Here is a 25850-nt window from a genome sequence, read left to right on the forward strand (position 1 = left end):
ATTTTCTCCCTCCTTTCCGCATGCCTTCGTGGTGTAATTGGAAGTATACTCGATGCGCATTCGAGAGGTCCAGGGTTCGAATCCCGGCGAATCCATTTTTCACCTCTCCCGCTTTAAAAAAAACTAATGACTCTACAAAAATGTTCCCGCTGCGTAATGTCTAAAATGAATGACATCGGGGTCGCATGGCTGTTTGAGATCATACATCCTTATTACCTACCCTGGGTCAGTAAATTGGCCATGTACCACAAGTGTATCCGCATGCATAGAGCGAGTACATCTGGAACGTCATGGATAGTCAGCAATTGATCATGGCTTTGGCTTTATAGCGCATGGAATCAGGGTCTGCAGTAATGCATTCAATGACGCATATGAACACACAAGGCATATGAACACGTATGAACATGAATCTGAACACGTATGCATGTCAACACATATGAAGACATGAGGAATCCTATTTTTGTTTACACTTTTGATGTAATCCTCATATGCATGTACTGAGAACCCACTAGCGGTCGAGCTGTAAAAAGATGACTAATCGCTGAATATTAATAGTTCAAACTTCGTTCGTCTAGGTGAGCTTGGGACATTTGTGGTTTTCCTCGTGTCTAACGCTGAATATCAGAAAGTTTCGCTTTCAAGGTTTTCCCCATGTGTAATACTTGTATGAATATGAGACGGTTTCCTTCCACCACGGCAAATCTTCTCTTAGACTGATAACCCTCGCCAGCTTTACTGTGATTTAAGGAAATCGTGCGCTGAAACGCTAAGAAAAAGAAATTAGGAAACTTGCATTCTTCATCGTCATACCCGACTAGTATCTGGATTGATGGTGTCATGTGACATTGGGTGTATATCCCGTTCACTTCTCACCTGAGCATCGGTTCCTTTGATCAGCCACCGAGTCAAGGCATTAAGATCTCAGTGCCCATTTGGCCGTACCATATTATCGAGACCTAAGCCACCTAATCTTTCAACAGGACAATGAGAAACTGTACGTTACCCATGCTGTCTCACATTTCTCTCAATGCCTAGGGTGTTTGATCTGCCTGTTTTGGTAGGTTATTCAGATCTCTCTTTAATTAAAAAGTCTGATCAATAGTTGCACAGAGATTGGCACGATAAGCACTTGCCAACCAGTACGACAGATGATCTTTGGCATAGAACCATAGCCGTATGAACTGTAATACCCGTAGCTATATCCAAAGTCTGGTCGATCAAATGAACAGCCATATTGTTTTCAAAAATGGATGTTCACTGCACTGATTTCGGCATACTCTGCACCTCAAAACTCCAAGGAGTAATTTTAACCATTTCGTCCTTTCATTATAATGCATTTGTAAACGAAGTATGATTTGTGGATTGCTTTCCAACATAGTGCAGCAATTTGAATCGTCTGCTGTGTATTCTAGTAGAAATGGTGCAAATACTTATAATGAAAAGTACAAAAATGCATTCTCATATTTCTTTCTGTTAAATATTTTCTCTCGAACTGAAAGAATTTGCTGTTTCAGTCTTTTTTATTCCCATAGCCTCAGCAGCAGTCTACTTGTTTTCATTTTCAACTTTTGGATAAAATACATTTTTCTTCCGAGTCGTAAAATTACACTGACGTAAATTGCTATTTTGAATTAAATGCCTTAGGACTAATTTCTACAGCTGTTTTAGTAAACACTGTTGAAAGAATGTTTCCTTGAAGTTTCTTTGTTAAACATCATATTTCCACTAAATAAACTATTCTTTTTGCTCTGATTTTCTAATATCTCACATGAGCCATTCACTAACTCCAGGTGGTGAGGAATTTCGTCCGCCATGTTTTAATTCGAAAGTCACTATATATAGGATTACATGGTGAAAAACATGAAAAATCAGTAAGTGAGTTTATTTCATCACTGAGTGAGTTTGTTTGATGAGTCACACCAGTGAGTTTGTTTCATCACTGATTCTCTATCAACTCGATACATGTACTTCCTGTGCTAGGATTATTTTCGGATTGTATTACTTTTTAGAGATATTTTAATAACATAATAATTCCATTTAGTAGGTTTCAAGAGATTTTTACGTATTTCTTCAAGTTTCTTAAATGAATGACTAAACGAAGAGGGGTGAATAAAAGGATTTTTCTTTTTACTGATATGTAAGATTATCATCAAACACATAAATTGCCACTGCTAAAAAAATTACCATTTTCTCCTGTTCGTATTGTTTCTTTTCTTATCTCTTTTAATATGTTACATCAATGGTGTTTTCTATCAGATTCTGAGGGCAAGTATCGCATTCTTCGTGCATGCTAGTGTAGTGTAAATGTACAGCCCTTTCAGCTGAGAAGTGAAAGATCAGAGTTTCAAATCCAACGGAGGTCACTTTTGATTTTTCATGTTTTTCACCATGTATAGTGATTCTTGAATTAAAACATGGCGGACAAAATTTCATCACCACCTGGAGTTAGTGAATGGCTCATGTGACTCTCCTCACTTGCCTTTCAAGTCAGAAAAATGTGAGGAATTATCTCATTTCCCCGTGCTGTTTCTCGTAATGTAAGTAAGTCAAGCTGGCAATTCAAAGATCAGTGGTTCTAATCCTGTCAAAGACAATGATGATATTTTACGTTTCTCACTATAAATTCTTAATCGGCTTTGCAACCTCTGCAAGGATAAACAACGAAATTAGAATGTAATAAAATTATAGCAAACGTGTTGTAGCATCTGCTCAAATTTTTGGATGCATTTCTTCAACAGATATGAATATTACATATTTCTGAACAAAAATTACAAAGTTGGTACAGTTAACATTTTTGCCTTTGCAACCTATGATAGACTTGAATTCGATCTCTGACAAAAGCAAAATCTTAATGAACTATATATACAAAAATATTCCAAAAAAAAAAACAATCATCCTATCAAAGCTGCACGTCAAACGAGGCAAGCCTAAGCTATAACTGACTGTTGAAAATATCGAGAGATTACGGCATTTTCTTTAAGCAGGTCATAATGTCACAGAAATCTGGATTACGTCAGCAGAATTGCACAGCATGCCATATTTCTCATAGTTTAATTATTGTTACACTACGATCTGATAAGTAATTTATTGTAGGCTTCATAAGAACGTTTTCTGTGAAAGAATGCCTGCTATTCACTTTTACACAACGAATATATTGTACCAGAAACATGTCCTCAAAAGTAAGATCGAGAAATAGGGATCATACGTTATTTGGTAATGAGCTATCATTTAGCTTGCAAACTAGATCTCCAAAAACATTAATTTAAAAGAAAAGAGCTGAGGTATCATCTCAGCAATACAAAGAAAAACCATAATTATGTGAGAGGATTCAAATATTTTGCGACTGGTGGTAAATATTGTTCGGCCAAATCTTCACATAATTGTAGGGGTAAATTGTAAAACGCACGATGTTGAGAATTTTTATCACTAAATTATTCTGCTCACATAGAAAATTTTCTCTATCCTTGTAAATACTGTTTTGTATGTAATCCCTTCCTCTCTTGAAGCATATCTCTATAATCTGGAACTTTGTACGCCAAAATTGTGTAATCTGTAGTTTATTCTCAAGACGCATTACAATAAATCTATCCAGAATGTGTCATAAAGTTTGTTCAGTTGGTGTTCAGACAACATTCTTTTATACTCCCTGTTATATAAATAGAAATTTCTGTAATCTATATGAAGGTTATAGGTTTCGAAAAGATTGCCGAAAGTGAATTTCTTCAGAAAGTTTCTAGAAAATTTAACCCAAAGTTTATAGCAAGCTGCGACCTAGCAACTGTTGCCACTGTGGAGCGATATTAAGCTCAATACATCCGGCTAATTTCTGTCTGAATTATATCAAAACGTATACATCTGAATTAACTTGAATCGTAATCTACTTAAATTGTTATTTCTTTAACTTAAGAAACATTTTACTAACCAATAAAACAGTTTTTAATTAATAACTTGAAATCCATCTGTAGGAAAGCGGTAAACTTCTGTTCTAGTGTAGTTGAAATGCAGTTCAACGTTTTTAGTTTTGAAAATTTTTATGTTACCAGCAATTCCTCTAAAGTCAGTTTGAGATTTAATATTGCATAATGTGATATGTTTTTCTTTAATTTGTGTACTTTATTCAAAATCGAATTGCAGATTTCCATCATTGCAGAAAAATTAAATTTCATGAATTTTTTCTTCAACCTAAATAGAAAACGAAAGATAAACAGACATATATTAGAAATGTGAGTTGTAATAACGATTAAATAGTCATTTCTGGCTGTGCATTAGTTATCACTCTATATCGATGTTTGTGTCTGCCTGCCAAAATATTATATATATACTTGTATATGTCTATGTGTGTGTAATAGAAACAAACTTAGAAGTAATAAATAGTAGGAATTTTGATGTCGTAGAATGCTGAAACGCCCGGCACATTATTTGCGCCTATGTCAAAAGGTTTTCATTTTTGATAACTTTGCACCAGTAAGGAAGCAGCAGACATCAACACAGCTAAGCTAAGTGTAACAATCAAGTGCGTTATATGAGTTAGTTTTCGTTCTGAATGCGTGTGTGTGTTTAATTATGGCAAAGCACGCTAGGGCTATCTGCCTGAGGGGAGGGATGCCTTTCGTGGAGGACTTTCTAAGGGAAACTGGCTCGTATACACGTTACACATGGGGAAAACCACGAAAACGCCCATGCAGCCAGCCCGTTCGCGGGATTCGAACCTCGGACCGAACTACCAGCGTTCTGAATGCATTTTGATTGGATAATTAATACTGTTGTAAAATTATTATTCGCTTCTTGAGTTTTAATTCCATTTACATTATCAGAATAATATAGGAATTATATGACATGGATTGGTCTCGAAATGACGCAGTGCAAATAGAGATTACTATTTATAGAATACAGACGGGAAATTTATTTACATTGCTAATTTAAATTATAATTTATCTTTTACATATTTTTTATTTTTATTATACACACACACATACATATATATATATTAGTTCAACTTCATACTATATAAGGTATCGTATCTTCGTATCTAACTAACATCATATTTTCGTATCATCTTCGTATCAATTGAGCTTTCCCTAATGTATTCAAAGAAAAATAGAAAAGCTATGGTATACAATCGGTCAAAATATTGCGGTTAGATTTTAAATATGCAACACATTCTTCATCATTAAAGAGAATGAAGACTTTGAAACAGCATGTAGCACCATAATCATGTTTATGAAGTCGAGAATTCAGATCTACTTTTAAATTAATTATCTGAGACAGCGTGCTACATCGACTCCTAACAAAATAAACATAAAAGGCATCTTTGTGTATGAACCAATAACTTCGATAATTCCTTTGCGTTTGTTATGCAGCGCCCCTTCCTGAACAGTATCTAAAGGTGTAACCAATCGTTGGTTCGATGTACATCTTGGGGTCATCATGCCTAGGGATACACCAAACGTCTGCATATGAAAGAAGATTTTTAATGGATGAGGACTGGTCAAACTGCTCTGGTTGTCTGTTTTTCTTCTCTCGTGCTGTGAGTTGCGAGAAAAATAAAAATGCACTTCTTTACTAACTACTATGAAAGCTCATTCTTTGTTGTTAAGGCCATAAAAGGGGTCCAAAAAGGCTATAAACAATAAGCTATGCGGAAATGAATACTATTTTAAAGCAACCGTGCATAAATAGCATCCCTACTTAAAGTTTTTCTCTATTCTTTATCTTTAAGGTCATAACATTAATTTGTTTCCGTCCGATGAGCAATTAAAATTCTTTCCAGGGTAACCGAGTGCCTAATATAAAACGAAAAGTAATGGTGGACAGCACTGTTAGCACATTTGAGCTGATATTTACAAACGTATCTGTCCGATATAAAATTAACTTTAGGTACAATTCTTTGTCAACACCCTTTCTTTCAGCAAGACTTATAGCAAAGATTCGGTTAAGAATTCTTTTATTTCTAGTCGGCCAAGAATTCTATTTGCTAGTAATCAGAAATAAGTGCAGATTCTCTTCTCATGCACGAGTAATGAAACAGCACAGATAATAGAAAAGTGGCTTCATAATATTTCATTTAATACATAGTTTCCGTAAAAAACAAGTTCATCAAAGTTTTTAAATTGACAATATGAAGTGTACAGTTTTAAATTGAATTTAATTAAAGTAATAACAAATTTGCACACATCATCAGTTTTTCTTCTGAATAAATGTCTGTAACATTTACTTTAAAAAAAAAATCAATATTGAATTTCGTTCAGAAGTTGTAACAAATGCACAGTAATTCGAACTTATTTTGTTCACTCATGTAATCTAAAAATTTCATCACCCCTACCATTTTACTTTCATTTTCATTTTATTCTCTCCTGCTCTTCTATTGGAGCTTGCTAAAACACTGCATTGATAAAGAATGTTTTGCATATAAAGAATGTTTTGCATTGATAAAGTTCTGTGGCCATATTTCTTCATTCACATTTCTTTCTCTACCCGTACTTGCATTTTCAATCTCTTAAGCATCGAAAGTAAGTTTAACAAGTTTCGATGCTGTTAACTCTTCATCAGCAGAATGTTCCTACTATACGTCATCAATGATTACTATTTTCAACCTATAAATTAGTTTTAACTTTGCAGAGTTCCTCACTTTGTAATTCTAAGTTAATGTTGGAAGTGAAGAATCTTAAGAACTGATAAGCGAATAATCGCTTAATTTCGGGCGACAAGAAACAACAAGATAGAAGGGTAACTAACCCTTTATTATTCCAATAAGATTTAACAAAACTCCGCCTGGGAGTGTACAAACAAAGCCCTCACTTGGGCTTGAACTTAAGAGACTAAGAATTAACTAAAACTAAGATTAACTAAAGAAATATGGCCGAAGCTATCAAGGTTCAAATCGAGTTGGCCCCTTAACTTATTTGCCTACGAAGCTTAGCAAGGGCCTGAGTACGGCCGAGCGTAATAACAGCTTTGAGAGAGAGAGAGTGGCCAAAAAGGCAGACGCGCGTAAATCAGAAACTCTGATTCTCTCTCACTCTGTAAGTAACTTCGTGGTTTAAATACCGCTCCTCTTCATTAAATATTCAGCAAGATTCCAAAACTACGTTCTGGCCGGAAGTAGTAAGTTGAAGTTAAGAATTTGAAAGGAAAGGAACTTTAACTTAAAATTTAACTTTTAATAAAATTAACATAATTCTTACAACTTCATGCACAGCCTTAGCAGTGACATTCACTGCACTAAAATCTGCGACTGCCTTCTAACACGTCATGAGAGTTTCGTCTTCTTCCGATATCAGTCTGGGTGACCAGAAATAAAAGTTTTAAAAATTGCAAAATTTCGTTGTTAATTTAAATAAAATGGGGTATTAACGGAATCGTCATCTGCTCTTTGCTAACGAAATTTGTGCACTTTCAACAATTCTCAAAAATCATTTGTGAGTGAATAAGATTGCCGTCAAAAAACGGAGGTGACTAAATATATTCTTTATTTAAAATGCTAAATTTTTGCATGATGGAATGAAATGATTTGTAATAAGTTACTGGGAAGAATTAACAGTGCTCTTCTGCTTAGTATTCACCCGGCATTCCTAGCTTCAAAAATAATTTAAATAAATTTGAATATTATTTCAGAGCTATATGCTAATTTAATCACATAGTGTATAGATTCTAAAATTGTTTCTGGGTAAAACTCAAGTATTCTTTTTTCTTTCTCAAAAAGGACATAGAATATTTTAGTAAATTATCATAAGTTTAAAATCGTCATTTTAACTACGCAATATTTTACTGTGCTTAACATTCTTCTTACTAGCTGGAAAAATTTTAATGATTATCATTACGAAGCAGAATTGCTACTTTTCTTAATGATGATACATTAATAATCACTCTGTGAGAGGTATTTTAACAACTTTGCAAAAGGAGCTGTGTTTATAGATCCATTCGCATTATTTATAATGAATTTTCCTATTATTATCCATTTCGGTTTACTTCAGAAATAGTCGCTTTTTAATTACAGATTGACATGAGTAATTCTCTTAGCGATAACAAAATTGAAAATTACATCATACAACACATTTTTTTTCGGGTTCTTCTATAGTGTGATATTTCTCGTTCTATATAATATGTTATAACTTTCCAAAAATCTCTTCCTTTATTTTTTAATTTATTTTAATGCATCCCCGCCCCTGCATTTAAATAGCTCTCAAGAAACTTAATTTAAATTCCATAAACAACTTATTAACATTCTGAAAACTTATTTTTGATAACTATTTTATGTAAGACATTTTAGTATTATATACTTTACCATGTAGAGATATTAGGTATTTTTTTGGAAGCAGGCAAAATGAAAAATTAGGAACCGCCTTCGGCGGGAATCGAATCACGGCCCTCTGGAATACCGGCCCAGCGTGCCACTACACCACGAAATCACACCCGGAAGGTGGGAGAAATAATCCCCTTTTAAAGGGCGACTGGGGTTTTAAGGGGACCCAATCGCCAAATCCTGGGTGAGGAGAATCATCATCCAACACCCTTTTAGTTCGGGCGCCACTGTAGAGACATTAGGTATTTTAGAAGCAAGAGAGATTGAAAAATTAGCAACGCCTTCCCTGGGAATCGAACCACGGACCTCTGAAATACCTGCTCAGTGTGCTGACCACTACACCACGAAGGCACGCTAGGAAAGGCGGGAGAAATACCTTTTATACTCCCCCTTTTAAAGGGCGACTCGTTTTTTTTCATTTTAGGGAACCCAATCGCCAAATCCTGGGTGAGGAGAATCATTGTCCAACACCTATTTTTTTAGTTCGGACGCCACTGTAGAGACATTAGGTTTTCGAAAATGAGCAACCGCCTTCGCCGGGAATCGAACCACGGACCTCCGGAATACCAGTCTAGCGTGCAGAACCACTACAACACAAAGGCACGCTAGGAATGCGGGAAAAATACCTTATAACCGTAAGAAATTATCGCCTGTGGGTTGTCATAGTGCAACTTAACTTTTAGCACGTTCAGCTAGCACTTTGATGGTCGGTATTTCAAATCCTGGCAAGGGCTCAGTTTACTTTTCGCTTTTTCTGCTTTGAAGAAAGAAAACCTGATGTATCCATACATTTGTTGGTATTTTTGCTTAAAAGCAAAAGAGTTACAATGTGTAAAAACTAAAACTAATAGCAGCAAGCCATTTTTTTTCCAAGCATTACAGTTTTTAAAAACATATTTCCGGAAGTACCTAATTATACGAGATGCTGAAATGCCCTAGCAAATCAAAGTTACCAGGAAAGTTTTGTCTTCGTGACCAACATGGGAGTGAATCTTAATCATATGAACAGTATCGTTTATCATCAATATTTTAAAAGCAACATAATGAAGTCTTGATTGCGAATAAAACTGCGAGTATCTGTCGGGAATTGTTTTTTTATTTAAACGATTACTATTTTCATTAAACATATGTTTATGAAAACATAAAGCTTACTTGCTGGAAAACCAATCCAAAAGTAGCTATTAGTAACTCTCTATCGTATGAACAATATTCTTTATCAATGATATTTTTTAATGTAACACAACGTAGTTTTATAGTGACTAAAACTGTAAGTATCTGTTGCGGATTTTGGAATGTTTCTTCAACAAAACTGTTAGTATTCTTATTAAACATCTGTTTAGGGAAACGAAGGAAGATTACTTGTTGGAAAAAAGAATCGAAGATAAATGGGCTCTGAAGCATTTTAGAGTTAAGCAAACATTGTAGTAGGAACCAGAGAAGAGAAAATTGCTTCTCAAAGCAGTCTGTTATACGAAAAATCGAAATCGTCCATTTTAGTAGACTGTTATATTCTAAGTTTAATCTCAATAGTAATTATGAACGATATTTGAGTATCAATTTATTTTTATATTGTTCGAATTCTAAATTTCAAAGCATTATTCGATATTTTTTCTAAGACTAACAATTATACGAGTTTATAGCTAGTTTTATCTCAACCATAATAAAAAGAAGAATACAAACTCCATTTTGAATAATTTAAACATTCTGAGATATTACTTAAACCCTGGATTTTTCTCTGACATTTTTTTCTTCTTTTTATTATTTTCCTTAACGCATAACCAAAGTGATTAAGATCGGAAAAGTGATTATTTTTTAGCTTATAAATTTAGTTTTCAAGATGGTTGTGTGATATTTTTCAGGTACATATTATGCGTAGTGTTAATTTCAACTCTAGGTTTTTAACCGATAATTCTATGCAGCACTGAAATAGGATTTAAGAACAGCCGAAATCCACCTTAGAATAACAAACTGCATTCATTAGAATTCATTAAGCGTAAAGCATCTTTAGAGATTTTTCGCTTTTTCTTCAGATAAAACCTTAAAAGTGAAACGTGTTCCAATCAGATAGAATGCTGCTTTTTTATCATTCCTTACGAAACTGCATTTAAGCTGGCTTCTCACATCACAGCTATAAGAACAAAAATTCAATAAAATAATCAGCTATTTAAGGAACAGTAATGCAGTTTGCTGTTTTATTGCGTTTCAAGTCTTCAGAAAATGTTTATGAAGAAAGATTGTAACAACGCAGACGGTTTCAGTACGTATTTTTTACATCCAATCAGTTATCAAAAAATGCCTCCAATTTAAAAATTTCTTAAATAAATAACCAGTCAAAAAATTTTATGTTTTATTCTTGCAAATAGTTGGGGATAGTGAAAGTATGCACGGAGGAGAGGAAAGCTATTCCTTCATTATTCAGATATTTGATATCAAGTTCCCAAGAGACTAAACAGACTAAACAGTCCCAAGTTTAACTAAACAGAATACTTTCTGAGAGATCCAGTATAAGGTAAAAGTCTGAAATCCAACCAAGAGCAATCAGCCCATTCTACAGAGAATCTAATTTGTACGACTTAAAAATACAGAGTCGCACACATTCAACAACTGGTGTTATTTCTTTGAAAATCTGCGCTGACTTACTTAGGCATATTGCAACATTTTACAAGAAGATTAATTAATTAAGATTTTATATTTTAATGACCGAAATTCAAAAACCTTGCATAATTATACCTGTAATCATTCTTCTCAAACAATTTTAGCTCATGACGCAATTTAATTGTCACTACACTGTTTTATATTTCCTTTATTACATTTTTGTCTTTCTCTGCAAACAAACACTAAATGTTGCAGCGTATTGCTATGCTACACCCCACCTCTTTCGAACCACTTTTCTACAGAGGTAATAAAGTATTCATTGCGAAAATTTGTACTTTGGCATAGAATTTTGTTTATTGCTTGTACATCTGAAAGAAATCGGCTTACAAAGGGAGATAACATTAAAAATTAACGCCCAAAGGAAATCAACTTAGTTACCGAAATAGAATTATAAATTACGAAACTAATTTCGAGGACATTCAAAATGCAAATTTAAGTCAAGATTTTAAATTTAAAAAAATTGCGTCATATCTTTACTCCGTTACAGTAATGTGAAAGAAATGTTAAAATGTAAGTCAAAATGCACATGTGCTAATTAATGTATATCCTCTTCCTTATGATATCTATAAGAGATTAAATCCAAATTAATTGGAAAATTAATATGCAAATTTAAACCTTTAGACACCATCCATGAAACTAAATCACTGCTTTTTTGAACAAACGAAATGAATGGCTTTTTATTTATGGAGGTTTTCTTAGATATACTAATATATGAAAATCAATATTTTTGAAATTTTGTGTGAGTAAAGGAAATGAATATTTCATTCAGAAATGGGGAAATATTACAAGATATGTGAAAGAGCAAGAGGATATTTTCAGCGGAGAAAACTATCTGCTTTACCGAGTTGAAAGTAAATATGGAGAAAATTTTAATAGAAAAAGTAAGAATAAAGCATAAAGTTACCAGAAATAGGAGAAGATCAACAGAAATCTGCACGCTTATAAACGCAGTTTCAAGTGCACTACATCTAGAAGTTTATAAAAATTCCTATTTTGGTTATAGAGCTAAATAAATGTTGTAAGTTTCACGAGAAAGAAATTCATAACTTGAATATTCTATTCAATTGATAGTAAACAAAACTGAAGAATAATCAGAATTTTATCAAACAGTCTAAGATTAGAAACTCCACCTCCCCTCTTAGCTTAAAATAGGTTTGGATTTTTTCCTATACTAGCCAAATGCTTAGATCTCTGTGTAAGTGCATAACCTCTCTCGTAGAAATGAGAAAAAGAAATTAGTTCAAGTAATTATTTTTCAATTATATAAAGACATTTTTTTAAACTTTTGTCACATTCATGTGATTAATTTTGCACTTGGGTCTAACAAATATATTTCAGTTGTGTGATGTATTGGTATAGGTTTACTTTTAAGGAGACAGTTAACAAACTTTAATATTTATTTACTGCTTAGGTATACAAATTCAAAACATGAAACTCATGACTGTGGCATCAGTCATATTTGAGGTTGATTATTTCTACCTATATATTGGTAAATAAAAAAGCGTAAAAGAACCGAATATATTCAAGCATACTGCTGAGTTAAAATATAGCATTTCTCTGGCTTACGTTAGGTGTCCGATAAGGAAAAGATAAATGTTTTTTAATAAGAGAAGATTTAAAAGTGATGCTTTCATGTATGCAACAGGAAGACGATTCCTCGAGAAAAAAAAATAATTCATTAAAATTGCAGGTATCTAAGAACATTATCTCCCAAGTTAAGAATTCTGAACCTATGTAAACTATTTCATTTTCAACTTATGAATGACTTTAATAACTGTTATTGTTTGGGGCAATGGTGTAATGAAAGGACAGATTAATGGCTGACGAACATTCTTGAATTTCTCCGAATCTGGTCATGTGACCGAAGGGGGACATTGACCAGACTGATCTATGATGAAGGGCAACCAGCTCTTGCGAAAAAATTTGCCTTTTCGTTAATGATCCCCAATCTGTCTAACTCGCCGCCCCAAGGGTAGACAGGAAGCATTAGCATTATTAAAGATAAGTAAGCCCCACGGTGCGTGATATTTATAATAATGCTATTAAAGTCAATGGAATGTTGCTCATTTTCTCGTGGCCAGATACAAAATCTTCTTCATTTGATATCTGTGTCAATTTTAACAGTTTATTACAGTTTTAATCACAGCTGACATTAATATCCTAATATTATTTTTATGATATGTGTAATAACTAATTTCATGACATGTATGCCATTCAAAATTCTTCTAGCACTGCAGTTCATTAATTTCTCATTTTTATTGGTCAAGTGAAAGATTTAGAGAATTTTGAAAATAGATGCATGCATAACTGCAATTATTTTCGTAAATTTTTAAGGCATACCTAGATAAAAGAATTAATTTTAAAAGTACATATCGTAATAGTACCTTCATGATATGTATAATAACTAGTTTCTTAACATGTGTGCCATTCAAAATTCTTCTAGTACTGCAGTTCATCAACTTCTCATCTTTAACGGTCAAGTGAAAGATTTAGAGAATTTTGAAAGTTAATGCATGCATAACTGCAATTATTTTCATAAATTTTTAAAGCATGTATAGATTAAAGAAATAATTTTAAAAGTGCATAATAAATTTAACTCTAGAATGTAGTGATAATCAATAAAAAAAGGCTTTCTCAAACTTAATGAATTCTATTAAACCTTCAAAACTGTTTAGGTGCTTTCAAAAGCGAAACTTCTTATCGCTTTGCTCCCTCAGTAGGTACGATAAATAACGTATAAAAATGTTTGCTTTCTCAATAAATGTTACATATATCATCTTTAGATTATGATGCGTGCTATAATTGGCAGCTGCATAAAATCAACTTGCTTTTTTTATGTATAATATACCTAAACAGTAAAAATGAAATTTTTATGCAGTAATATTAAGAAAATTAATATTATTTTAAGGGGAGAAAGAGGGTTAAAATTAAATAGTGTGGTCGCTCACAGCAAAACCTTGTGTACCGAGATCGTGGTTAATTTCTTTTGCTCTTATGGGATTTTGAAAGCCTTTATCTCTTTAAACTGATACTTTTTGACGCTCCATAAATCATTTTTACTCACTTACGGATTACTTTTATAAAGTTTCTTAGATGAGATTCAGTTTTTCTATTCATGCGTGATATCTTAAAATTTCTAATCGATCTCTCAGTAATTTCTCATATACCATTAATACCTGGGAAATAAGTTAAAAGAAAATGCAATGGAAATAGAACAGAAAGTTATAGATCTTTTATAGCAACTAACTGAATCCAAAAGCATATATTTTGTAATTTATTTTAACCTCCTGGTTAACGAGAGCTTCGTGAAAATATTTTAAATTTCATTAGTCTTATATTGGTTATGGTCTAATGAAAATAAAAGTAACCTGTTATCCTTATCCAACATAATTAATTAAGTTTCTGGGAATTACAAAGATGTTGCTAAATTTTATGATATGTATATAACAGCTAAATTTAGAACTTCATATTCCTTTCAAATTTCAAAACTTTCTTCATAATAGAAATGAAAATCTTAAATACCTTTCGCAGCAAACATAGTATTCTTTATCATTTAAAATGTAAACTATACAAAATTATTGAATTTTAAATATAACATTAGTTTCAATTAATTATTTTACCTCAACGTCAAGAATAAATTGAAATCAGATGCATTTTTCATTTTAAAAATAAGAGGCTTCATAGAGATAATAAGAGAACATTACTAATGATAATAAATACTAAACATTAAGATAATAAGAAACATTTCTAATAATAAAATATTACTGTAAATGTTGAAGATACTTTTAACAGTTCTTTCTAAAAAAACTCTGTTTTGTAAAGAAAAAGACTGCATTCAGTTTTTGATAATTTTGTTACTTGATTCTGCCATATAAAATTCAAGGAATAGATATAGAGGGCACAGACACTTGAAATTTCTTATATTTTTAAAATTAAGTGCATTTTAATACCAAATGATAGCTTGCAATGCTATTAATTCAAGATACTTACTATGGCGCACATACACATTTTGAGTTACATTTACGGTGAAAAGAAGTTAATAGTTTTCAAATAAAATACCTCAGGAATTTGTTGTGAGCAAACATGCCCCAATATTAAGTCTCATATATTCACTTTAGACAGACAGACAGAAAGAAATACAGCGGGCACCAAAACATCGCCATGGGCAAAACTGGTATCGCCTCACTGCATTAACCATCTATGGAAGTGTACCCTGACCGGGCACGCTAACACCATACTCGGGAATTTGTTTACATTGCAGCATTCATAATACACAGTTATATATTAATGGTGCATAATTTACATTGCAGACAATATTGTCTAAGATATACTTTACACGGGTACTTTGCAGTTGGCACTTTAACAAGACCCCACTTAATAAGCTGATACGAGTACTGTGTACAGTTTGTAAGCTCAAATAATAATAATACTTATTTCAAGAAATATGGCCGCAGAAAACTATTTACTGAATATTGAATGTTTGAAATAGGTTATCATACTTTTAAAATGATACGTAGCTAAATTCTCAAATAAAATCTTAGCATGAAGGATTCGTAAATTAGTTAATTTTAGCAATCCACTTGCTTTTTAAAATTTTATTTTGTTAAATTAAAACGTGACAGTTTAATTCTTCAATTCATATACTGAAGTTATATATGGAAGTTTTGCATAGCTGTACAGAAGTGTACATTTTCATCGCAATATACTTCTCATAAAAATGTAACTAAACTGCAGTTTTTAAAGAATTTTTATATTAATTTATGCTGTCTGGTGTAATAAAATGAAAAAATAATTTAGGTCTTTAAACACCTAAAATATTTATCATAAACTATATCTTTAGAAAACAGGAGCAAGGTCACAAAGGCTATTATTACTGCAAGGAAAGTACAGAGAATAAGACGTATGATATCCATTATTTGTTTGAGGATATTCCGCTCCTTAAAACATGAAAAATCATATAAAATGGAAATATAACTTTTAAAATAAGACAGTTCTTTCTAATAAAGGAAGAAGAATTTAGATAGTTCTAATGTCCATTATTTGTTTGAGGATGTTCTGGTTCTTTAAACAGTAAAAGACAAATAAGATGGAAATACAACTTCTGAAACAAAAGTAATACTTTGGAATGCGAGCAAAGTATTATATATATATTTTTTTCCTTTGAGAACATACAGACTCCCCGTGCACCACATATGTACAACACGGGACTTACAGAAGTAAGTTAATTAGAACATTAAAGGTTACATGTATAAATAAACATTAAAAATTACATGCATAAATAAAGCGAACAAAAGCAGAGAACAGCAGTCTGGACTTCACGAAAACAGATAAGTTCACTGGCCAAGTCACTCCGAACATTTTCAAATCGTTCTGTAAGCATAATCTAGGGCCATCAAATGTAGGGCACGAGAAAATCAAATGTTCCACATCCTGAGGAACTCTTTTTGAACATTCACATAAATTGTTTGATCGTAGATTAAAACGAAGCAGATAACTTGCAAATTTACCGTGACCAGATAAAAACTGAGACACTTTAAAATTATTATAAAAAATTGCATGCTTTTTTAAAGCTCCTGTAATGTAAAATGAAGCATTTACGTTATGAATACAAAGCAGCTTTATGCATTGTTCATTACTATTTCCTTTTTAATTGATATTTAATTAACCAAATGTTGAAATTTCCTTAGACACATACGTAGAAGTTAGTGAAGAATAGTTATTGAGAATTGCGTTTAATATTCATAACAACTACAACGTCAGATAACGTAAATGATATCTCAAATTTATCAATATGATTCGAACATTAAATAACTGTATTGTATTTCCAGCAGCTTCAAAATATTTTATATGGTGAACAAACTTAACCTAGAAATAATATAACTTCTAAAATGTTAGTAGATACTTAACAGTAATATTTTATGATCACTGTATAACGTAAACATATGAAATATACCAAACTGAAGAGAAAAACAGAAAAAATAACTTGGCTCACACTTACAATGGGCATAAAAAAAAATCGTCAGTAATTAGCGAAACAGCAGAACAAATTTATTTGCTCATATTTTCCTGCAGCTCTAAATATAATGGTAACAAGAAGATAAAATATAAGGTAAGAAAATGGCTAAGGCAGTGCTTCTGAAGCTTTTAGTTTCGCTTCTCTGAAGTTCTAGAAGAAAATACTGTAATTATAATAAAATAATATATTTGCATGTATTTGTATATATAGCGACATAGTATACACATACATGCAAATATATTATTACTAATCTTGATGTTACATATATATGTAACATCAAAATTAGTAAAATAATTTTCTATAGTGTCTTACCTCTTCCTTTTAATTTGATTATTTCTTTTTTTTAATCGTAAAAATAGTGACACTTACAATAAATCTCTCTAAAAATGTGTCATTTCAAAATTAATCGTTGTCATATGATTCTTATATAGTGCTAAAGGTGCGTTTACATAATGCTTCAGCTAATACTTATTTCGAATTTGGAAACCAAAACTTACGGGGCATATCTGAACTAAAACAAAATAATTTCTGAACTGAACTTTCAATTTTGAACGCATCGCATTCGATTTCCAGCTTCCCTGCTCTCAACTCACTTCTCGCGATCTTAAAGGCGCCGATATATTTCTTCAGGAACAGTTGCGCTTACTACGTCAGTGTTCCTGTGTTTATATAAAAAATGTTTATCAGCGAAAATAAGAAATATTAAATTGAACATGGTTTTTTTTTTCAGCTCTATAAAGGCTTATAACGAGGCTTACACAAGGAAGTTATAGTACTGACGAAATAAAAGAAAATTACAATAGCCCTGCAAATAGGAAAAATTTTTTAAAAATAATAATAATAATTAAAAGAAAAATTAAAATAAAAAAGTAATAAAATAAATCGACTATAATTGCTACTATTTCTTAATACATCTACATGTCTTCGACATTCAAATTATTTCATAATATATATATGTGATGTATCAGCTTTAGTCGTAGCTTAAATAATCAGACGATAAATTTAAAAAACAGGATCCATTTATTATTATTCAGGAGAAATAGCAGTTACAAAAATCAGATATCCGGAGTAAATAAAAATAATTACTAATAACTCTTTGTGTGAAGTTTACTGCATCGTGACATTTAAGAAAAAGCTCGCGATATTCCTTTTGCGAGTCCTTTTATAGCCTCTGGAAGGCGGAGCTTCTAATAAATGACGTCACCCTCGTCAGCCAATCCAGTTCGCTTTAAATATCTCCAGAACATTCTAAAACTGTACGTGTAGAAAAGGCGGAAAAAACAACTTGACTACGGGGCTGGGGATTTAATTCCACGTACTTTCAAATAAGAGACCGTCGCCATTAAAAATGAAAAGAACATACAGTTAGAATTTTAAGTGTATTCTTAACTATGGAATTTTATTATTACATATATATTATTAATATGCTTCATTTATTCGTATTTCATCTTTTATATTATTATCATTTAGTATATAAGTACATTTGTATATAATTATATAAGAAACTAGAACTTTAAATTACAATCTACCAAATATTGTTCTGTAACTTTCGCCATGTAGCGACTCAGACTTTGGAAGCCACTGGACTGTGGTATAAAATCGTTAAGACAAAGAAATTTGCTCAAAAATTCGTTAAAGTTTTACAAAATATGAAATCGATAATAAAACAAATTCCAAATTTCAAATTTGGTCTTCCACATGCCCATATTCGTAGGAGGATTACGTCATTCAAAATTCGATGGCTCTATGTACCGTTGTTTTATCACAATACGAAAAATATACATACATTTATGCAGATTTTTCATTATTTAATTTCTTCAAATATAATGCAGGACTCTAACATTTGGTGGCAACAGTTTGAAAAGTGAAACGGACATTTATAGTGATTCAACGCAAAATCGCAAAACGAAAACGATAGTCCTTCAGGGACAAAGCGCCTTTGAACTAATAAACTGGAAACAGAAAACTGATATCGGAACAACTGGGAAATCTAAAGTTCAAATTTATGGAATTAAATTTAAGTAAATAACTTCTTTCTTTTTTTTTCCCCTCAAATTAGCTTTCTTAAAATAACCTCCTTGAAAGCAATTTAGCTTCTGACTATTTGAACTGATTCAAATTTCTGTAATAAAACTGCGTTTATAAATTTATCAATGATGCATAATATTAGCCTCATCTTAAAAAAAAAAAAGTTCAAAATCTTTTTCTCCGGGTAACGATGCTTAAGAAATTAATTTTTCGCGTTAAATGAATAAAATCATCCAAGAAGTCTTCTCCTTAACTTCCGTTATTTTTAACAATCGTTAAATTTTCCAGGAAATTACGTTTGCAATGATTGTTTCTTTTTATTTATTGAGCGTCTTCAAAGCATTCGTCAATCCACCAAATTTGTGTATTCATCACGACAGCCAGAAGCTTAGTTGTTTGTCGCGTGATAGTGCTATTCACGCATGGGTGCTAACTTTCGTGTTAACTTTCCTAAGCCATTTTATTCGGTAGTTTCACGCGCTGCTTAACGGATAATTTGTCGAATCATGTTACCATTGTGTATCTAAACGATAGACGCGAGTTCATTGAATGCTGATGTTTGTTTTCTGCGTTTTTGTTTTTTAACTTTTCTTCCATTTGTTTACTTTCTTTGTAGTAATATCACTTTCACTATTAGCTATGCAAACTGAGAGCAAATATTTTTCTTTGCTAGCTGATGTATGCGAATAAAAAAAGTGTTCTCTTTTAAATGATGTGATGGTTACGGTAATATTTAAATACTTCCTTAAAATTTCGATACTTGCTTTAAAAACCTTTCTGGCTTTAAGAAGATAATTTTGGTAGGCCTTTCAAAATGTATTTTGGGAAAAATACTCCATGTAGGTAAACTCAAAATGTAATTTACTATCAAAAAGTAGTATTCGAGAGTAGGAGAATAGTTTCTGTAGTTTCAGTAGCGTGCACCTTTCATTAGTACAGTGTTTTTATGAATTGCATATATTGGAATTTTTTGTGTGAATCGTAATAATAGTGTATAGTTTTAGGATGCGTATATTTTACTATTTTAATCAATTTATGTGTAATAATGCATTTTACAAGCATTAAAGGCACATTTTGTATAATTTAATGCAAACTCTCTTATCATACTTTATTTCTAATGCATTTAAAATAGCGTGAGTTTGGAAACATACATATTTCGTGGGAAAAGAATACAATTAAACTTAATCCGAGTTCAGAAACTCGAATTAATTTTATGCTTAACGGTAAGGAAAGAAAGCAGAACGGACTACGGAGACTCCACAAAGATTTCTTTGAGAATCAGATGCTAGCTTACTAGAGGATTAAGGAGTTTGATTCACGTTGATATTGCATTCAAGAGAAAAAATGAATTCACTTATATTATTTTTCGTATAGAATGTACTTTGACAGGTCATATGCTAAAATTTTTACAGCCATAAAATTGCTTCCGAGAGACTGACTACTCTGTGCGAAATGTGAATAATACAAGAATATATATAAAAAATGCAATTCAACGTTTAACGTTTAAACGAATAGGTAAATTCACTACATACAGTACCAATAATCATTAACAAGAAAATATGTTTCAAATGTTTGTTTCCATTCTATCAGTACAACAGCCTTTCAATATGTATTTTTCTTTCACGAAATTTGTAAATGATAGTTACATAAACCTCCGCTGCATATGGTCAATGATAAATGAAGAGAAAATTTTACCATTAATCTTCGAATTTAAACAAATTATCATTAGATTACATTTAACCTTGACCAGCTTTTCAAATTGTTATACGAACTAAGACGGCATTGTTTCTCACTTATACCGCCCATTCATTCGGCAAGCAAAAATATATCATTTGAGAGTGTAATCTTAAAAAATAACCAGTAATTTATTCAAGATTTGCTTGTTAAGAGGAAGTAAAAGCAGCTGATGGTGAGAATCATAGTATTTTACCTCCATAAACAAATGTTAGATGAGTATATATGCAAAAGTAAATGAGTTCAAACATGAATGAATTGACTAATTGAAAATATTATTTTACATGACTGTAATTATTCATTAGAATTTAAAAGATTCTTCTATTCTGCTCAAGTAGTAACCTAAATTCTTAAAGAATTTAGAAAGGAAGCGAAATGCCTGTAGTTGAAAACTTGGCTTGATAGTTAAACAGTCTCAAAATATTAATAATTCCCTGTTAGAAGAAAAGTAGTGGGTAGGTAAAAACTAATTAGTGGAATAAGGCAATACTTTGAGATTCCTGTCTTAAAAGAAAAATCACACGGAAAAAGTCTTTTTCTTTATCTAGTTCAATATTTAAGGTACAGTGTGGCTTTACTTTGCATATTTTATAATTTATCTTTCGAAAGCATTTTTTCTTTTAATATCAATTAAGATTATGGAATTATTATGCATTTGTATTTATTACTGTATATGTATGTGTGTATATATAATATATATATAAAATATGTTTTAATGTTCTTCTTCTTGCTGTCCTTCCCCCTTTTACTTTTCCTTCTTTTCGACACTTGCACGACTTATTATATAAAGTATGTAAAAAAAAAATCAGTTTTACAAATAGTTTAAATCTAAGCAAACATCATTCAGTAAAGTAACTAATTTAGTTAATGGATACAGACTGGAAACAAATCATCTGCGTTATTTTCGTCTTTGATCGAAACTGCTGGAACTCTGATCATTTATTACTACTGAATTAATGCACTTAATTACCCTAGAAAAAATACAAATATTCTACTTTTTATTGAAGAATGCCTTTGAAAAGAATATATTATTCTAAATGTAGAAAATTTAGGGTACCTTGTGTGATACCTTAGCTAATTTATAAAACAATATACTTTTATCTAAATACACGTCACAAGTACGCAACTACTTGTCAACTTATAAAATTTCTATAAATGATTTTCAAACATTTTAAATAAATATTTATGCATTTATCCAAAAATTCACAAAATATTGGACACTGACATTTGTTCATCAAGCTAGGCGTTTAAACATAACACTCATATTTTACAAGAAAATCATCAGTAGCAGATAAATCTCATTATTATATCTGGGGAAAGATTTGTCCGTATTGTAATGAGGAATTTTACCTTTGTGTGAACTTTGTTTCTCCGCATGAAACATAAACGTCTTCCCATCTATGCATTCAAGGGAAGTAATTACACTCTTTGTGTAAAATTACTTCGCTTGAATTAATTGTAAATTAAGGAAGCTTCTTTTGATAATTAACCAAAATTAACTGAGAATAATTACTTTCTAAGATACAGAAATTTATATAATTTGAAAGCAATAAAGTAATGAAAATGTAATCTGAAAATTTAATGAATAATTTGTAAACGAAATCTTTTTTTTTTTTTCAAGTTTCATAGTTATTAACTTGGCAGAAAAAAAATGTGTTGTGTAAGAAAAGTTGTTTGTTCTGAAAGTTTAAAGATTTAATTCGTATGTGTGAGGGCCCACCAGCGGCCGAGCGGTAACGTCGCTGAACACTGGTAGTTCGGTCCGAGGTTCGAATCCCGCGAACGGGCTGGCTGCATGGGTGTTTTCGTGGTTTTCCCCATGTGTAACGTATATACGAGCCAGTTTACCTTAAAAAGTCCTCCACGAAGGCATCCCTCCCTTAAGGCAGATAGCCCTCGAGTGCTTTGCCGTAATCTAATAAACTAAACCAATCGTATGTGTGAGAAAAAGATGTCCCCGAAGATTTGGAAAACTGGTATGTTTTATTCCGAAAAGCTAAATTCGCATCTGGAAGAAAAACACAATGAAATAATTTTACATTGAAAGCTTAAAAAGGAAGTAAATTTCACGCAAAGAACAATCTAATTCTTATTTCTAGCTCCATGTAAGTAAACTGATTATTTAGCATTCCGTCTATTGTGTTTCTTGAAAAAAGATGCAACAGGTTGTAAGGATCCTAAGTTTTACTAACGTTTATTTTATTTTAAAACTGTACTATCACTTCTTATTTTCTACTTCCGGCCAGAATTAAATGCTTTAACTTGTTTATGCAAATTGTCTTGCTAACGCCCAAGTATTTAAGTTGTGGCTTTTTGCCAAGAGAGAGAGAGAAGGAGATTTAGGAAGCAAGCCGCTTGCCATTGCAGTTTTTACGAGTTTTCACTCGGTTGCTGGTTGCCTTTAAGGCCAGAGGTTTAGCCCTCTTGATATTTGTAAACGTATTGTAGTTTCAGCAGCTCGGCGTACTACATACGTACCCTTTTAAATAAAGGCCAGTCTTAGTGCTAGGCATTTGTATACTAATTCAAAGTTAGCTTTTAGTTAGAGTTTTAGTTAGTAGTTTTTATATTCTTACGTTCAGACCACAAGTGGTTGGTCTCTGTATTCCGAAGTTCGGAAGTGCCTGTAAAGTATTGAAAATAAAGGGTTTCGTATACCCTTCCTGCTTGTGTAGTCTGTTATACACAAATCTTGAACATAGCTTGAGTAAGCTCCCTGTTCTTATTCAGGGCATTCCATGTTTCCAAAGCAAATCAAGAGAAACACAAGTCTTGATAAGGTTTGTAAATAGCAATTTTAAAAAATTCTATTTGTAAGTGTTTGTACGAGGGTCATTCTAAAATTGTTGAGATATTGATAAAAATGGTACAAGTTACACTTACCAAATCCTTGGAGTGATCGAAGATCCCTCTCCTGCGTCAATACATTTTTTCAGGCGAATTTTCCATCATCAGTCATTTTCCATCATAGTATCAAGTCATCCATTACTTGGAATCGATGAAAAATACGCACGTATAGCCTCATTAAAGTCTCATTTTCGGAATGAAGACGATGGCTGCATAAATTTTCTTTAAGATTAGAAAATTGTCAAAACTCTCATGTATCACTTTAATGCCTAAAGAAATTCAGCTGCCAATCTTGTTGAATGAGAAGATGCATTACCGTGGTGAAACATGAGTCTCTTAATTTTCACTTCTTAAACAATTTCTAGAAGACACTTAGTAGTGTACTAGTTATCTTTAACTTTGTTCTGTCCCTCTAAATGGATGAGTTAAACAGCCCTGTGATTCTGAAGAAAAGGGGCATACATTATTTTTTTCTTCTCATTTTCGTAGTCTTTTCAGTATTGTTGATTTGGGGTCATCTTCAAAGACCCGTACTTTACTTTTCTGATGCACTGGAGCGTCTAAAAAACGAAATGTGCATTTGTTACCGGCTAGGATTTAAAACATAATGTGGTGCCCACCGTCATTAAGTAATTTTTATGCTTTCTTTACTGATTCTGACACTCTTCCAGTTAATTTATGAGGGATCCAACGGCATACTATTTTTCTATATGCATTTCTTTAGAAGTAATTTTATGCATAGCTGAAATGCTAGATTTTTTCTATATCATTTCATAGATGCAGCGATCATTATTGATTAACATTTTTCATATGGTCGGCAAGTTTTCTTGGACTATGGCTGACAGACATCTTTCTCTGTGCTCTTCACGAAGGAGAGAGTTTCAACCTCTACAAAATTCTTTAAATCACATGAATACTGTAATACGAAATCAAGCTTCATTTCTACATGCTGATCGTAGACTTCGAATTCATTCTTTTTGATTTGGCCTTAGTTTAAAATCTTATAACACCATAGAGCGATAATTCTCTCTCATCAGCTCTTTTTCCTTTCTTTCAAAATTTATTCTACGAATGATAAATTTCAATAATTGCACAAATTATCCTCTGCGGACATAAAAAAGCTCAAACTTACACATCTAGTAAATAATTTTTTAGCGCATATTGTTTGCCTGGCTCGGACATTTCAGATTGCCCATGTTCAGATGTTTCAGCAAATGTCAGATTTTAAAAACATTATGCAACTGTTATTCTCAAACTCAGAACTTGGCTAAGTATTTTTGGCGATATTAATTAAATCAATGCATGCATTTAATGTATTGATTTACTTCTCGATTTATTGCCCCTTCAATTTGCAGCAGTTTTAACTTCTTCTTTACTGAAAATGATTCTCTTTAAACTTCCTACTTTTGTGTGTTAAGTTTTATTATTTTCTTTCTACAAAGAACTTGATGTTATGTGTTTGCTGAATATTATTATATTTGTCTTACTTTTGTAGAGCCCACCAGCGGCCGAGCGGTAAAGACGCTGAAAACTGGTAGTTCGGTCCGAGGTTCGAATCCCGCGAACGGGCTGGCTGCATGGGCGTTTTCGTGGTTTTCCCCATGTGTAACGTGTATACGAGCCAGTTTTCCTTAGAAAGTCCTCCACAAAGGCATTCCTTCCCGTAGGAAGATAGCCCTCGAGGCTTTGCCATAATCACACACACACACTTACGTTTGTAGATTTTTGATGATTTCTCTACTAGTGAACTAGCTTTATCTTTTTCTCTTCACTCCTTGCTTTCGGTTCAGTGTTGGACTTCTTCACGAGTGACTGTAATAACCATCTATCTATATTATCACATTCTGTTTTTCAGCTGTTTCAAATTTTGCTGCCATTATTAATTTAATAACAGCACATAATATAAAATGCATAATTTGTGTCACTTATGTTTAAAATATCTGTATTTTCAGGGTCTTCCACTGCATCTTCAGATCGACACTTTCGACGATTTCCGAGAAAGTGCACCACCTCATCACCGAGGTTATTGCCAAATCAAAGCTTTCTGTGATAAGGTGAGTTCTTATCCAAATTTAGCATTCAATTATTTTCCAACAGGGATAATAAAGGTAGCTCATAGGCCTCTTGGGAAAAGAGTAGAAAATTTCTCAATAATCAATATATATTATTAATCCACCTATTTACGGTTACTAACACCTAATAATTTTTTCGAGTGCTTTGCCAAGTATATTTGGAAATTTATACTTCAATAAACTAGTGGAAAATATA

General features: G+C 32.2%; 1 protein-coding gene across 3 annotated transcripts in view; it reads left to right on the forward strand.

Annotated features, from left to right (window-relative positions):
* The window catches only part of LOC118188230 (protein grainyhead-like), a 285114-nt gene that overhangs the window by 185778 nt on the left and 73486 nt on the right, over nucleotides 1-25850 (forward strand). For all 3 annotated transcript variants that reach the window (XM_085806975.1, XM_085806973.1, XM_085806974.1), the window contains one exon: nucleotides 25535-25636. In XM_085806975.1, coding sequence (XP_085663101.1) covers nucleotides 25535-25636 — 102 coding nt within the window. The remainder of the gene's footprint in view (nucleotides 1-25534; nucleotides 25637-25850) is intronic.

This window comes from Stegodyphus dumicola, chromosome X1 (genome assembly GCF_044657685.1).
Source record: "Stegodyphus dumicola isolate Sdum_Otavi_A_Nest chromosome X1, ASM4465768v1".
Classification (NCBI taxonomy): domain Eukaryota; kingdom Metazoa; phylum Arthropoda; class Arachnida; order Araneae; family Eresidae; genus Stegodyphus; species Stegodyphus dumicola.